The 14754-nt window shown below is 41.5% G+C and overlaps 1 protein-coding gene across 1 annotated transcript in view; it reads right to left on the bottom strand.

The window, feature by feature from the left end:
• Nucleotides 1–14754, bottom strand: part of FREM2 (FRAS1 related extracellular matrix protein 2) — a 207279-nt gene that overhangs the window by 33924 nt on the left and 158601 nt on the right. The window contains exons 11-15 of the mRNA XM_025206643.1: nt 14711–14754; nt 12521–12685; nt 12247–12429; nt 2934–3064; nt 1399–1557 (exon numbers count right to left, since the gene is read on the bottom strand). Of these exons, the coding sequence (XP_025062428.1) occupies nt 1399–1557; nt 2934–3064; nt 12247–12429; nt 12521–12685; nt 14711–14754 (682 nt within the window). The remainder of the gene's footprint in view (nt 1–1398; nt 1558–2933; nt 3065–12246; nt 12430–12520; nt 12686–14710) is intronic.

Raw genomic sequence — 14754 nt, 5'->3', positions numbered from 1 at the left:
TCTTTCCCTGATGGCTGCCCAATGGCCTACCTTCAATAGGAAGATGCTCTTAGCCTTGCCTGGCCTGTCACTCAGTGATAAGATCACAAACATTTGCTATTAGAAGTCAGGGCTCAACTCCCCTTAGAGGAGGTTTGCCTAATGGCATGATCTGGAAAAGTGCCTTTTGTCCAAAAGTGAACTCCTTTTATAGTTTTTTGGTCAACAACAGTTTGGGAGTTTTGCCCAACAGTTTTATATATCCACAGCAAAACTGAACCTCAAATGAGTGTAGAGTTACACCCCTTTATAGATGTACTGAACCATTTCCAAGTAGCAGTAATAGGACAGATTTTGTTAGTAATGTAACTAGGGGTGGGTGATTGGGGATCCAGTTCTGGGCACTGACTTAGAGGGAATGTAAAATTGGAGACCACCAATGCTGATCCAGTTGCCATTGTGATTGCTCACACCTGCCTGCTGTTGCTACCCAGTGTGCAAAAACTGCTTGTGATTCCTATGAACTTCATCCCATCAGGGAAAAAATGTAGATGTATAAGAAATGTGGACATCTTAGCAGATTCAGGTCATTGCAAGTGGCAATGTCAAATGTTTTTTCATGACTTAGGTGCCCAAAATTTCAGTTTCATAGTGCTTAGGGTCAGAAGGGACCTAAACAGATCATCAGGTCTGACCCTCTGCCCTGGGCAGGAACGAGTGCCGGGGTCATAACACCCCAGCCTAATATCTGTCCAGGCTCCTCTTGAAGATCCCCAGGGTAGGAGAGAGCACCACCTCCCTTGGGAGTCCATTTCAAAGCCTGGCAGCCCTAACTGTAAAGTAATGTCTCCTGATGTCCAGCCTGAGTCAACGGTGACTCCAAGATCCCTTTCTGCCACCGTGTTGGCAAGAAGGGTGTTCCCCAGCCTATAGGTGTGTTGCAGGTTCCTTCTTCCTAGATGCAGTACCCTGCACTTGTCTGCATTGAATTCCATCCTATTCTCATCCGCCCACCTCTGTAACCTGTCTAGATCTAGCTGGGTTCTGTCCCTCCCCTCCAGCGTGTCCACCTCGCCCCACATCTTGGTGTCGTCAGCAAATCTGGACAGCCTGTTTTCCACACCCACATCCAGATTGCCGATAAAGATGTTGAACAGTACAGGCCACTGGACCAAGCCCTGAGGGACTCCACTGCCCACATACCTCCAGTCTGTAGTTGCCATTTAGACATCTTTGCAACAAACAGGATTTTGTCTTTAGCCATTTATTTCCTACTTTATACAGGCAAAACTATTTGAAAAAGGCATTTTTATTTAAAAACAGCCCTTCACTAATTTCCTCACACAGGACAGAATTCCTTTGTGTGTTTGAACTAATCCATATGCAGGCTTTGCTTCCACTTCTCATCTAGATACTCACTGTGATACAGACAACAGGATAGCCAGCCACCGGATTAATTCTTTCTTTGGTTCTGGAAGTATCATCATATATCAAAAGGGATACAACTTGAGGGATTGAGGGGAAGGTAACATCTGCCATGCTGTTCATTTCTTCAATGTATACAATGGCCTTAGTTGTCTGGCAATTAAAATATATAAATGACCTTTAGTAGAAATTTGCAAAGAACACGGATATTCAGATTTAAGGAGGAGAAGGAACTACTGTCCAGCATTTTAGCCTGTCTCAAGAAACATGATAGAAGGTTCATTGGTTATTTTAAAACTGGACCGAAAGTTTCAGAAAAAATACTCCATGGTGATAAAGAAGAATGCAGAGGCCAGTACCGTAGCAAGGGAGAGGTGAGTGGGGTGAGCACCCTGGGTGCCGAAGCAAAGGGGCACCAACAAGCGAGTTGCAAGTTGATATTTTGTTATAAATATTTCGAAAAATTTTGACTGATGTGGCCGATAATGTCACCAATAAATGCATGTGGCCAGCTCGGCAGCTTGGACAGCAGCGTCTGGCTGGTGAGTCTGTTGGGGGGTGAAGGGACACGGGGAGGGAAGAGGCATGGGGGGGCCTCCCAGTGAGGGAGGAGGGTGGCTGGGACTGGGGTATGTGCTGCCCAGCTGGGGCAGGGCACAGTACAGAGCCACAAGTGGATCACTGGGGGAGAGGGGGGAGCTCCTGCCACTGTGTGCACCCTGGACAAGTATGGTGGGGTGTGTGCCCCCAGATCTGTGCATGGGGTGAAGGTGGGGCTTCCCTGGGCACCAAACTTTCTTGCTGTGGCACTGGCAGAGGCACATTTGTATTTCTGAGATAGTTGATGGCATTAGGACTTCTAGTTCGTGTTTCATGGCATGCATGATCTACGCAAGCATATTGGAAGAACTGTAATCTCTATTACATGTTGACACTTCAAGTGCCTGATGGATCTATGATATCTGTAATTGTTAATGACGGCTATGCCAGGAGTTAGGCATAAGTTACTATTCACAGAGTTATACTGATTAAGTTCTTAAATACAATAAAAGATTTTACATGATTTAGGTCATGAATAGACAAAATCATATTAGGAAAAAAAATATTAGTGTTAAATAGCAATAGACTATATTGCTCAGTAACAAGACTATTCCATTGTTGGTTTTTAAGCCACCAGTATAGTAATAGGAGAATTTACAGTATGAGCTAACATTTAATATAAGTGTTGGCATAGCACTTCCACAAGCTAGCAGCACTGATGTTACATTTTGTTGACAGTTAACGTCTCCTAGAACAGTTTTAATATGAAGAATTCATGTGGAAGGAAATATAGCAGGTATTTATTTTATATATATTCTCAGGGTGCCTGTGGCTGTTTGAGCTCTGATGCCATGGAAATAAATTATTTTGGAAGGGATTAGAATACATCTTTAGATTTTGCAGTATTGGCTTTAATGCTATCCCTGACTATGCAAATATATAAATCTGTCTGTCATATTTTAATACAAGTGTCGGTTTGCATTATTTACCTGTATCTCTGCCACCATGTTCTCATCAGGCTTCAGATGAATAGTGAAGGCTTCTCTCATTTCTCTAACTCCATCAAAAAGAATTTCAATGTCCACAAAGTGCTGCGTTTCACCTTCCTTGAATTCAATTTCTAAAAAAAAAAAAAAAAAGCCCAATAAGACCATAAAGAATAAACCTGCAGTTCATGAGTCAGACTGCATTCTTAGGTGTCCCTCTCTTCTGCCATCACAGAGAACTATAACTTTTAATACTTGCCTTGTGAATTACATATTTTCACATAAGCTGTACACATTAGTTTATGTTATTCAAACATAACAAAGAAAAATTACTAATGAGATTGTATACTTATTGCATAGGTACATAGTAAATGGATTAAAAACAGGCTGTCTGTCAGCTTTTAAAAGAGTAGTTGAATATGGCGAATCTTTATTATAAAGAGGAGGTTTTAATGGGTTCTGTAAATCCTCACATTATTTAACATTTTTCTCAATGGTCTGGGATGAAATAAAAAAATCATTGCTGATAAAATCTGAAAATGATATAAAGCAGAATGGAACAGAACAATAGAAAAAGAATAATTAACCTATAGGTTTAACTGGTTTACTTGGTCAGCTGGGACTATTCAAACAAAATGCACTGTAATATAGCCAAATGCAAAGTTACCCATCTATGGAATAAGATCTACTGAGTGCATGACTGTATGCTGGAAAGCAGTAACTGTGACAAGAAATTAGGGATCATACTGGAAAAAGAACTCAAGTTTTCAGGCCAGGCTGAATCAATGCAATTCTTGGATGTAGTATACATAGGGAAGTAGTGAGTAAGATTGGGGAAGTGATTGTACCTGTACAGAACTGGTAAGATCAAGAGTAAAATATTTGATATGCTTCTGGTGTCTAAATTTTAAAAAAAGGATGGGAAAATTAGAGAGGGTGTAGAAAAGCCCCCCCCCCCCCCCCCAAAAAAAACCCCCCCCCCCCCCCCAAAAGATAAAGAGATAGAAAAAGCTTTACAGTAAGAAATGTTAATAGCTCAATCTATTAAGTTTAAAAAATAAGCTTAATTACAGGGTATAACTGTCTTCACAGGGGAAAAATACTGGGCACATCTACATGGGACATTTACTGTGGAGTTGCCTAATTACTCTGCAGTAAAGTCTCAGTGTCTACACGTGTGGCCCTATTAGGTTGCAGGAAACTAATAAAAGCTGCCATAGTTTAGTACTTGTCAATCCAAGTACTAACCTATGGCAGCATTATTTAGTCCCCTGCAATTCAAGTGTAGACTCTGATGGGGCTCGCTGAGGCTGAGGCAAACTACTAAAGGAAGAAGTGGATTCACCATTTCTTGATGTTTGCAAATGAAGAGTGTATGCTCTTCTAGACGATATATTTATCTGAATACAAGCTCCCATGCTGCATACAGGGATAACCTGGTGATGTTTAATGGCTTATAATATACAGGAGGTTGGACTAGATGATCTAATGATCCCCTTTGGCCTTAAACACTAAGAAAGTATGTCTCTGTGGTGTGAGGTCAGCAGGGCCTTGCTGAGAGATGTCATACTAGCTTTGCCTGGGCCAGATCCCAGACTGGATGCAGGGCAGCTGTGTTATGTGTGGCACTGCGTAGGGGTCAATAAGTTCTGCTAAGAAGCCAACCAGGCCTATTAGACTTCATGCATTTCTGCACTAGCATAGTTATACCACTTCTGATCCAGGAGAACTCTAGAGTTGCACCACAGGGAAGGAAGGAGTAAGGAAAGCCAGCTCCAAAGGCATCCTTCTAAGCAAATGCTTGGAGCATGGTCTTGACATTATGGACACTGTTTTCAGACACAGTGACAAATACAAGACTACCTGCAAACAATCTTGCCCTAAGTACTAGTACCTCCTCAACTATGTCATTGTTAGAGCTTGTGATCAAATGGATGTCCATATCACACAAGCCATGTAAGGAACCAATGACTGCTGGACAGATCATTACCTTATCAGGTCCATTATGAACATCCGGCCTGCTCCAAGACACCAGAAACAGCCAAAGGCACTGCAAAGGACATTCAAGATCAAAGCTCTTCAAGATCCAAAGGTCTGCAAGGAACTCCAACAGTGTCTTTATGAAAAGCTCTCTGCTCTGCCCACAACTGAAGGCAACACTGAGGAACTCTGGAAGGCACTTAAAACTGCTGTCCATATGGCCTGTGCTGAATCCATTGGCTATACCACCCATTGACACCAAGACTGGTTCACTGTGAGAGATGCTGAGATCCAAGACTTCCTAAACTGGAAGAGAAGGGCTCATTCTGCTTGATAAGATGACACCTTATTTCAGCAGCAGAAGGAGACATATCAGCTCCTCAGAGCTCAAAGGAGGATCCAGGAAATCAAAAATCAGTGGTGGCAAGATAAAGCCACGAAGATTCAGTTCTATGCTAACAAACATGATATACATAGTTTTTCCAAGCAATGAAAGTCATCTACAGTCCAACTTCCCACAATTCTACTTTCATGTAAACACTGGATGGCTGAATGAATCTATCTAAGCTAGATGGAAAGAGCACTCTAAGGCACTCCTGAACTGTGAGTCAACCATGAGGGATGCCACCACTGAATCTGTCCTCTAGCACTCTGAAAGGGGATCCCTTGCTAACCCTCCTATACTAGAATAAATCTGGCGTGCCATCCATGAAAGCAAGAACAACAAGGCTACTGGGTGGTATGGCATACCTGCTAAAATCTTCAAGGCTGGTGAAGAGGAACTGGTACTGAGATTTTCACAAATTTCTTCTTTGAATTTGGAACAACGAGGATATCCCTGGGGACTTGAGGAAAGTTAACATCAAGACTATCTTCACAAAAGGAGCTAAGTCTGTGTGTAGTAACTACTGAGGTATTGCCCTCCTTTCCATAGCAGGGAAAACCCTTGTCCACATCCTTCTGAACCATCTTTCACCTCTAGCTGAGTCCTGCCAGAATCTCAGTGTGGTTTCAGATCATCTCGTGGGGCAACTGACATGATCTTTGTTACTGACCAGCTCCAAGAAAAGTGTCGTGAACATCAGGACCTGTATATAGCCTTTGCTGATCTTACTAAGGCCTTTGACTTCATCAGTCATGAAGCCTTGTAGAAAGAACTGGCCAGATCTGGATGCCCTGAAAAACACACCAAGGTCTTGAGGCTTTTCCATGACCAGATGACTGTGACCATTCTTCCTAGTGGATTGGAGACAGATCCATTTGTCATCCAAACTAGGGTCAAACTTATGTCATCACCCCAATTTTTTTGACCACCATCATTAAGGATGATCACCTTTCTGGAATTCATATTGAATACCAAACATGAATCATGGGTGATCCACCGTCATCCTCTTGAGGGCCTGGAGAGATATCACCAATGATGCCCCCAGAAAACCTTCCACATCAAATGGGAAGAACACATCACAAATGCCAAAATCCTTGCTGAAGTCAATGTTACCAGTGTTGAGTCAGTGATCCTCAAGCACCAACTCTGCTGGACCAGACATTGTGTATGGATGCCTGGATTCTTGACTCCTAAAACAAATGTTCTACTCCCAGCTTAATTACAACTTGAGATCTTGTGGCAGCTAGAGGACATGTTACAAGGACACACTAAAGGGATACATCACAAAAACAGATACCAACATCAAGACCTGGGAGGAGCTGGCTGCTAACTGACTCCAATGGTGCTGCAAACTCAACCAAGCAGCAGCCTGCTTCGAGGTACAGTGTCTTGCCATCAAAACAGAGAAGAGAGAGCAAAGAAAGGAAGGAAGGAAAAGGAGAAAAATGCTTGCCTAAGGCTTACTGTCCCCTGTGGAAAGAACTGCAACTTCTGCAGATGGATCTGTGGTTCACAGATTGGATTCTTAAATCATCTCAAGACCCATCAATGAGCTGTGGTAGAGATCATTCTCAAATTGAGGACTGCCTATGACAGTCCAGGAGCTAGTGTGCACACAGCTAGCACAGGGCATTTTAGACAGCACTGCTTTGCACCATGTAGACCTACTTATGGCAGTGGTTTCCAAAATTTTGGGGCTAAAGTACAACTGTCATCTCTCAACATTTCTCAAGAACCACCCTCATCATCACAATTTTAATTGAGAAGGGAGTAGCCTGTTGCAGAATAAGGATCACATGTGCCACAGTTCGGGAACCAGTGACCTATGAAATTATTCTTTGTGGAATAGTATATGTTGCATATAAGGACCAGGAATTTTATTTTGTTTCAGTTTCTTTGGGACAATCCAGTCAGGGATGTGAGGTTTACTCCTACAGCAGAACAGGCTTACTCTCTAACCCTGCAAGTGCTCTGAAATCTGTGGTGGAATCCAGATCTTTCTCAAAGGCTTTTAGACAGAGACCCAGCATTATCTGTTCCTCTTTGGTAGTGGGTTTCCTTCAGAAGTAATGCTCCCATGCCATGCACTCTCTGCTGGTTGACAATATGAAGTGGGAAGCAAGCATAAGATAATATAGGGTCAATACCAGCTGACACTAACAATTCCTGTGGTTTTGAGGAGGGATGAATGAAGCTTGTATGTGTAGGAGGCAGAGATTTCTCAGCAACTGGAATGACATTATTTCCTAGCTGATAATTCTATAAGCAGCTTTCCTCATCATTCATCACCAGTGGGCAATACTTCCCAAGTGTGGAATATGGAGATGGCCCAGTGCTGCTGTAGGGAACTCCAGGATTAAGACCTAATGGCAGGTCAGCGCACAAACTGTAGAAATATTCTGGCAGCTAATTTTGAGCACTAAGAAAAGAGCTTTGAAAATAATTCTCTGCAAACTGTACTGGAGTCAAATGCTGGGCTTCCAGATTGGGCTAAATTTGGAGAGAGCCACTTACAGAGAGGAAATGTATAGACAAGACATTTCTCATTTGGCTGCCCAACTTCTCTCCTGAGACATCACTAAGGGGAGTTAGTGAGTGGTGAATCACAGAAGCAGGAAAGGAAAGCATAAGAAGTAGTTTAATTATTTTTGCAGTAAAATAATACAGCAAGAAATTCATATTTCAAGGACGTGTTTGGAAATCGACCTTAAAACCTCCTTCCTAACACTGAGTGACTCTGCAGAGGAATGGGGATATACTTTGGAAACCTTCCTCAAATAAGGCTCATGCCCTTCAATGCCACTAAGCGTGATGCTGAGGGAGTCTTATCTCCATTTTAAATAGTTTCCAATATGCCTAATATGGCAGCTGGTATGAGATTATGGAATAAAGTGAATAAATTTAGTTAGGTCCCCAGGAAGAAGCACCCAGATGAGTTCAGCATTGGCTTTTGCTAGATTATGATACAACCTGGGATGTGAGATTTGCATCCTGCCATTACCACCTTTCTTAACGCCCGTTTTCTTCCAAAACATGCATCTTTTCATTCTTCTCTCTCATTCCTTTTGCTTTTTGTTTAAGATAAAATGAGATAAAAGCTTGTCTTGCCTGGTCAAGACTATTTTATTAGCTATGAGCCTATGACCAAAAAAGCAGATAAAAGCAATGTATTAAATAGCCCATTGCTGTACAAATTTGCCAGGGTTCAAAATGCCCGGTAACCCTATATACGTTGAATGTGATATTGCAAGTAAGAGTCAACACCAGACACTGGAGCTGCATTTTCTATCTCTGTTGTTTTTTTCTTTTTAGTAGTTGTGTTTGTATCTTCTTTTGTCTTCAAGAAACTTTAACAAGAGCAGTAACAACAGCTACAACCTATATCAACTGTTTTCCTTTTTCTCCTGTAAGTACAGTAAGTACCATCTTTTATGTCATGTAAGCAATGTCAAACAGGGTTTCTTTCTATAAAAAGTCTAGATCAGGAATAAAGGAAAGGAAATAAGGGATTTTGTTAAAATAAATGGTTCAATACTTCACAGTTTCAATGCCTTATCTGTTTTCTTTTCTTTTTTCTGCATCTTTTATAAAAGGTTGAAACAATTTTAAAAAGTGGTTGTTGTCATGGTCTCTGCACTGTGCATGTATGATCCAAACTCCTTTAAACTGTTTATTGTTGTACAGTGAAACTGTCATGTTAACATCTTTAATTCTCTAGACTGGGTTATTTAATCTTCTGATAAAAGTGGTACTGGGTCCTGTCAGGCATTTACAACAGACTTGACAGATCACTGGTCTGAACCTGACTGGACATGCCTGTCCTTTTGTTCAGCCATGGCACAGAGAGAATGGCTGAAATTATGTGATTTGGGAATGATGCCTAATTTGTACTGTAACTCATGAGGTTCCATGGTGGTTCCATGCCTTCAGAAGAAACTGGGCTAATCCAGTGAAAGGCACCAACAATCCCAGCAGCAAAGAAAAAACGACAACAAAAGACCATAAGGTAGAAATAGCTGACTAGTGGCAAAATTGTAGTCACCGATTTGACTGCTGGGTGAGTAATTCTCTGTACTAGGTTCAATTTGTGGATTGCATGTACTTTCAAACAGGAGGTAAATTAGGAACAGTCTGTTTCTCAGGATACTGGTGGACATGCTGCCTATGAATGAATATAAACGTGAAGCTTGCTACTTGAGCCATGCTGTGACTGCTAACAGCCATTTCACAAGACTGCCTGCAGAGGTTATACTGAAAAGGAGAAAGTTCTCTTGTACAAATGCCCATGTTGTCTTTGTCATGCTGATAGGTTTGTTGCTTGAAAAGAAAAGTAGAGACCTTTGCTGGGGACTTGTGATTTCCCCCCTTACCTGGGAAATATTTTCTTCTTGAATACACTTAATGTAAACCTCTGAGACATTATACTTAACATGTAATGAACTGGTTAATCACATCTTAAGTAGTGACCTGGCTACATATTCAATCAATTAATGGTATCATAAAAAAAGGAAAAAACAATGAATTTGTTATACAAAATATCACACATTTAATTGAATGTGTTGCCAGTACTCCCAGCTTTGGGAACACACTCCTGTGTGCTCCTGAGACTAGGAGCTCAGGTCAGCTGTTCATGGCTCCCAGCTTGGGGAGCACAATGAGCTCCCTTGGCTAGTAGTCCTGATCAGCTGACAGAGCTCCCAGCTATAGAAGTTCAACTGATGGGGCTCCTAGCTATGCAATCAAAGACTGCTGGTGCAGGGAGAGCCCAAGATTATGATCTCAGGCTCCCCCTGCACTGGCAACATGGCATAATTGGATCTCCTGCTTGATTCTACAGTTGTACCTCCTGCCATGCACATGTGACATGGCTGGAAGCATGATTGTTGGGATTGTGCATTAGATCCAATCACACTTTCTTTTTAACAACTGTCAGTGGCCGGGTTACCATGTTTATAGTAACTACCACTGCAGGTTGGTTAGCACTATGTCTTAATGAAGATGGAGGCTCATTGCATTTCATTGACTGATTTTTCTAAGGTTTCCATAAACAGCCCATCAACCATTAATTTGTATGTCCAAGCTATCCATCTGGAATAAGCAATAGGTATTCATAACTATAAGAGCTCCCTTTAACTAATCAGGTAGCAGGTATTTCTTTTGTCACAAGTCATACAGAACATTTGACCATAGTACAAACTTAGACTGCTTCTAAACAATGATCATACATCTAGTACATAATCCAGTTGTCTGCCACATGTGATAATTTGCCTTGTTAATTATAGGACAAATTTTTGATCGAAATGGTTGCAGTCTAGACTGTGTGGTCTGCTCTCATTTTGGGGGCTCTAGTACAAAAATACTTTTGATACAACCTCTTCTTGCTTTCAAGCCTCTGGAAGAACAAAGGACCCTGGGCTGAAAAGCTGCTGCAGGAAAATTGCTGTCCAGAGATTGAAAGCAGGATAAAACAGATATTCATCTGTTTAAAATATTAGTAACCATAATGAAAAATGTAGCCTTGCTAGAGTTTGGATTAATACAACCATTGTGCATGTAAAAAAGATACAGAGGTCCTACTAACAGCATGAACCAAAGTAGGGCCCAATCACTACAGAGCTAGGTATACCATACATGGCTTGCACAGAAGTGCTGGGAAACGTATCTTACTAGTTTTAGAGGAGCTTCAAGGCCAATAGATAGAGAGTGAACTGATAAGACCAGTACAGAACACCAAAACAAAGACTGAAGTGACCTGGCCACAGGTGTCCATACCTGACGGGAAGGCTGCACTAACTGGTGAGAAGTAGGATGATACCACCTAAATGTGTTTTCATAATTGGTGAGAACTCAGATGTGTATCCTGTAAACATGAAGTTGTTTTGATTGGTGTGTAAAAGGGGCCTGGGAACACTTAGCACCTTGTATGGGGCTTAAGGGTTATTTTTGTTTGTAACATGCCTGCAAATGATCCAGGTAGCACTACGTGTCAGTGGGTCAGGGATACTAGTATCTAAGCCCGTTTATGAACAATAAACCTGGCTGCGCTTTTGTTACTAAGAATCAAAGTCTGTGGTTTCTTCTTGGAATAACAAGTTCACTAGGGACATGGCATCACAGACAATATCCTGACAAAGTGGGCACAGAATGTCCAGACTGAGGAAGCTTGACATGACTAGTAATACTTAACCCCAAACAACATTAACAGAGTCAGATAAGATTGATGGAGACCTACAAAAAACATTATTATTTTTTTCTTTTACTTCAATGCTTTATGCAAAGCATTCAGATTTATATTATTTTTAGTTGTTTATTTCAGGTAAGTTCCCAGGATTTTTGTGACCTATTGGCTGTGTCCACACGTGCGTGGATGATTGGTTCCCCAGGGACAACTAGCAGCTGCGCACTTTGCCATGTACCTGTGCCATGTGCCCTTTGGCACGCGGCAAGTTATTCTGGGTTGGGTAGGGGAGGTCGAGGCCAGCACTGTGCTGGCCCTAGCAGCCTTACCTGGGGTCCTTGGGGGCCTCTCAGGGCTGCAGCACTGGTAATGCTGCCATGTGGAGCCTGGCTGGCAGGTGTAGCGTGGCTCCGACCAGCCACGCTCCAGTTTTGAGCAACACACACTGTCCCCAGGTGTACTGCTTTGCCTTCTTTTCTGCATGTTTTTTGACCCCTGGCTATCCAGGGGTCAAACCCCTCCCCCCTGCATTGCTCCCTTGCAGGGTGGAGAACAGAACATGCAGTACATGTGCGGCACCACATACTGCATGGCTGTGCTTGTCTGGATGTGGCCATTAAGTCCTGAAAGCAAGAGGTTCTAAGAAATGTATCTGCAAAGTAACTTTGCTCACTAAGTCTTTTCTCCCTTTATATTTTGCACAACAATCACAAAGGAAACGATCAAGTGGATGTGATACCAATAGGAGCAAAAGCCAAAGAACTTCTTCATACCTTCTGACACAGGGTGGTAGTCTTCTCCTGATGTAGCAGAGCCATCCTTTGTGTGAACTCTCACAATGGAGACCTTTGATGTATCACCCAAACGAAGCACTGGAATTTTTACCACTGTCAGTTCTCCTGCATCTTTTGGTTCACTTACACTAAATTTAGTCTCTCCAAATGTAATAATAGCCTCTGTAATTGCAGAAAAAGGTATTTAATAAGGTGCCCAAAAGCCAAAGTTGATATGGTATGTTTTGTGTAAAAAAAAAAAATAATGCCTCACTATCTGCGTGATCTCTGATCTTTATTAAGGTTTCATTTTGTTCACCAACAGAAGCACCAAAGAAAGAATCACTTTGTGGTGTGCCAAGAACCAGACGCAGCTCCTCTTCTTCTTCATGGACAGTATCATCCATAAGGACAAGGGTGCAAGGTTTCTCAGTCTCACCTGAAATCATTAAGCACAAAGTAATATTAGGTAGAGCTTAACAGCAGTTTCACAGTAGTATTGTACAGTACATGGCAGTGTCTTTGAGAGGTAGAAAAGTGTTATTTTTGTCAGGTGCAGAGAGAGAAACAGGAAGGTTTCAAGAATAACCTCTAATTTTGGCCCCTCTAATTATGGCAGCCCACAGCCATAGTTTTATTTCTCTCACAGCTCTTATTGATTCCAGCTAGAGATATCTCCAGTGTCTTAAGTTGAACAGCCACAAATTAATGTACCTACAGTTACTGGACACACTGAAACTTTTTTCTGCCTATACATGTACTCATTGGCATTCCAATTAGATTCTTTGATCTAATTAGAACATTCCAGTGTTACTGCAGCGTCACATGTATTAAGCCCCCATGCATTTTAAAATGGCCATGCATCACTTTACTGTGTTTTGGCCCATGTTTAAAATTATGTGCAAGGTGGACAGTGAACTCTGTCAGTATGGATCCTGCCAGAATATGACCACAGAAAGAATGGTGGGATGCAGTCTTAAACAAGAGCACAAATATCTTCCTTTTGTGAGAATCTGGTGGTTGCACTGGTCCCCATTTTTCACAATGTGAGATTTTGATTTTGTCAGGTAAATTTTGGCAACACCCAGGGGACCATTCAAACCCGAGGATGGGACCAACAGCTTTCTCAACTATGCAGTTGGTCCAATAAAGGATATCCCAAAATATTTTGGACTCTTGGGAACATCCAGGGTGTTTAGCTGGGTTCATTTTTTGAAATCCTTATTTCCTTCATGAATGATAGATCAGGTAAAAAAAATCCACAAAATGAAGTTAAATCTACCAAAGAGCTTTGCTGGAATTCCTTTTTCATCTTATACTGGACATAAATGCAATCCTAATTACTTTGAATAAAGCCTGGATTTACATGACCTTGCAATATGCTCTTCACAATATCTGTTCTGTTCAGTTCTACATCATGAGCACTGCGGAGAATTCAACTGGAATGCCAGCACCTGAGACAGGACTTGAGGTTGGTGGCAAAAATCCTAGAGAACTAAAATATGATCCCAACTGGCACCCTTGTCTCAGACCAAGGCTACTGCAAAAGAATATCCCTAATCACCTGCTAATGTCTGTTCTTTCAAAAGGCTTGTGCATTAGTCCTAACAAATTAGACCCTCTGTTTCACTGATGTATATAGGCAATTGCAAAACTGTGTAGGTTATAAACTAAGCAGCATGGAGAGGCCACTCTGAGAAGAATTAAGAGTGAAATTAATTTCTAAGCAAAGTAGACTAAACAACCCACTCTTTAGAAGAGATATCACAGAAGCAAAACAAAATGCAAAGTTATCCAATTTATATAATTAATTTACCTTAAATGGATCCTAAGAGCTACATACTGTTGGAAAAATCATGTTTACAAAAATACAGAAGGAAAAAGTTTGAGCACACTGAATAAGAAAACAAAAATATATTGCTGGGCCACAATACTTTCTTGTGTTCCTTTAATAAGCTCATCTTTCTATGTGACTGGCAGTACAAGGTTGTTTTAGAAAGGGCTGACTGGTAAATGAGAAATTAGCAGAAAGCAGGAAAAGAAAGCTTACAGACAATAATTAAGTTTGGTCCTTCACCCATTCTGCTGGGAATCACTTGCATTACCAACGGTCTGTCTATGAGGGAGGCAAAGTTGCCGGGGGTTTCCTCATGGTGACTGTTCTGCACTATCACCTGTTGAATTGCTTTGAATCTGCTCCAGGCTGAAGACTATCAAAAAGACTCATCTGTTCAGCATGGACTTTCCAAAGGGATGACTTTTTCTTCCCAACAGATTCTCACACTAATTTAGGATGGAGATAGAATGGCCTGAGGAACATATGTGCACACACACCTGCTTTTTTGTGGAAAGAACTCTATTCTTCAGATTACTCTGGTGTTTTCTTTAAGCAAAACTCATATAACCAAACAAATCAGACAGATTCTGATACAATAAAGGCTTTTAAATAAGAACCAGAGCTTACCAGGGAGGAAGGTGATGGTGGAACTGTCAGTGTTAGGACGCTCT

The sequence above is a fragment of the Alligator sinensis genome, unplaced genomic scaffold (assembly GCF_000455745.1).
Source record: "Alligator sinensis unplaced genomic scaffold, ASM45574v1 scaffold1031_1, whole genome shotgun sequence".
Classification (NCBI taxonomy): Eukaryota; Metazoa; Chordata; order Crocodylia; family Alligatoridae; genus Alligator; species Alligator sinensis.
Note: the sequence above shows the minus strand (reverse complement) of the source record. Positions and strands in the feature narration are given on the sequence as shown.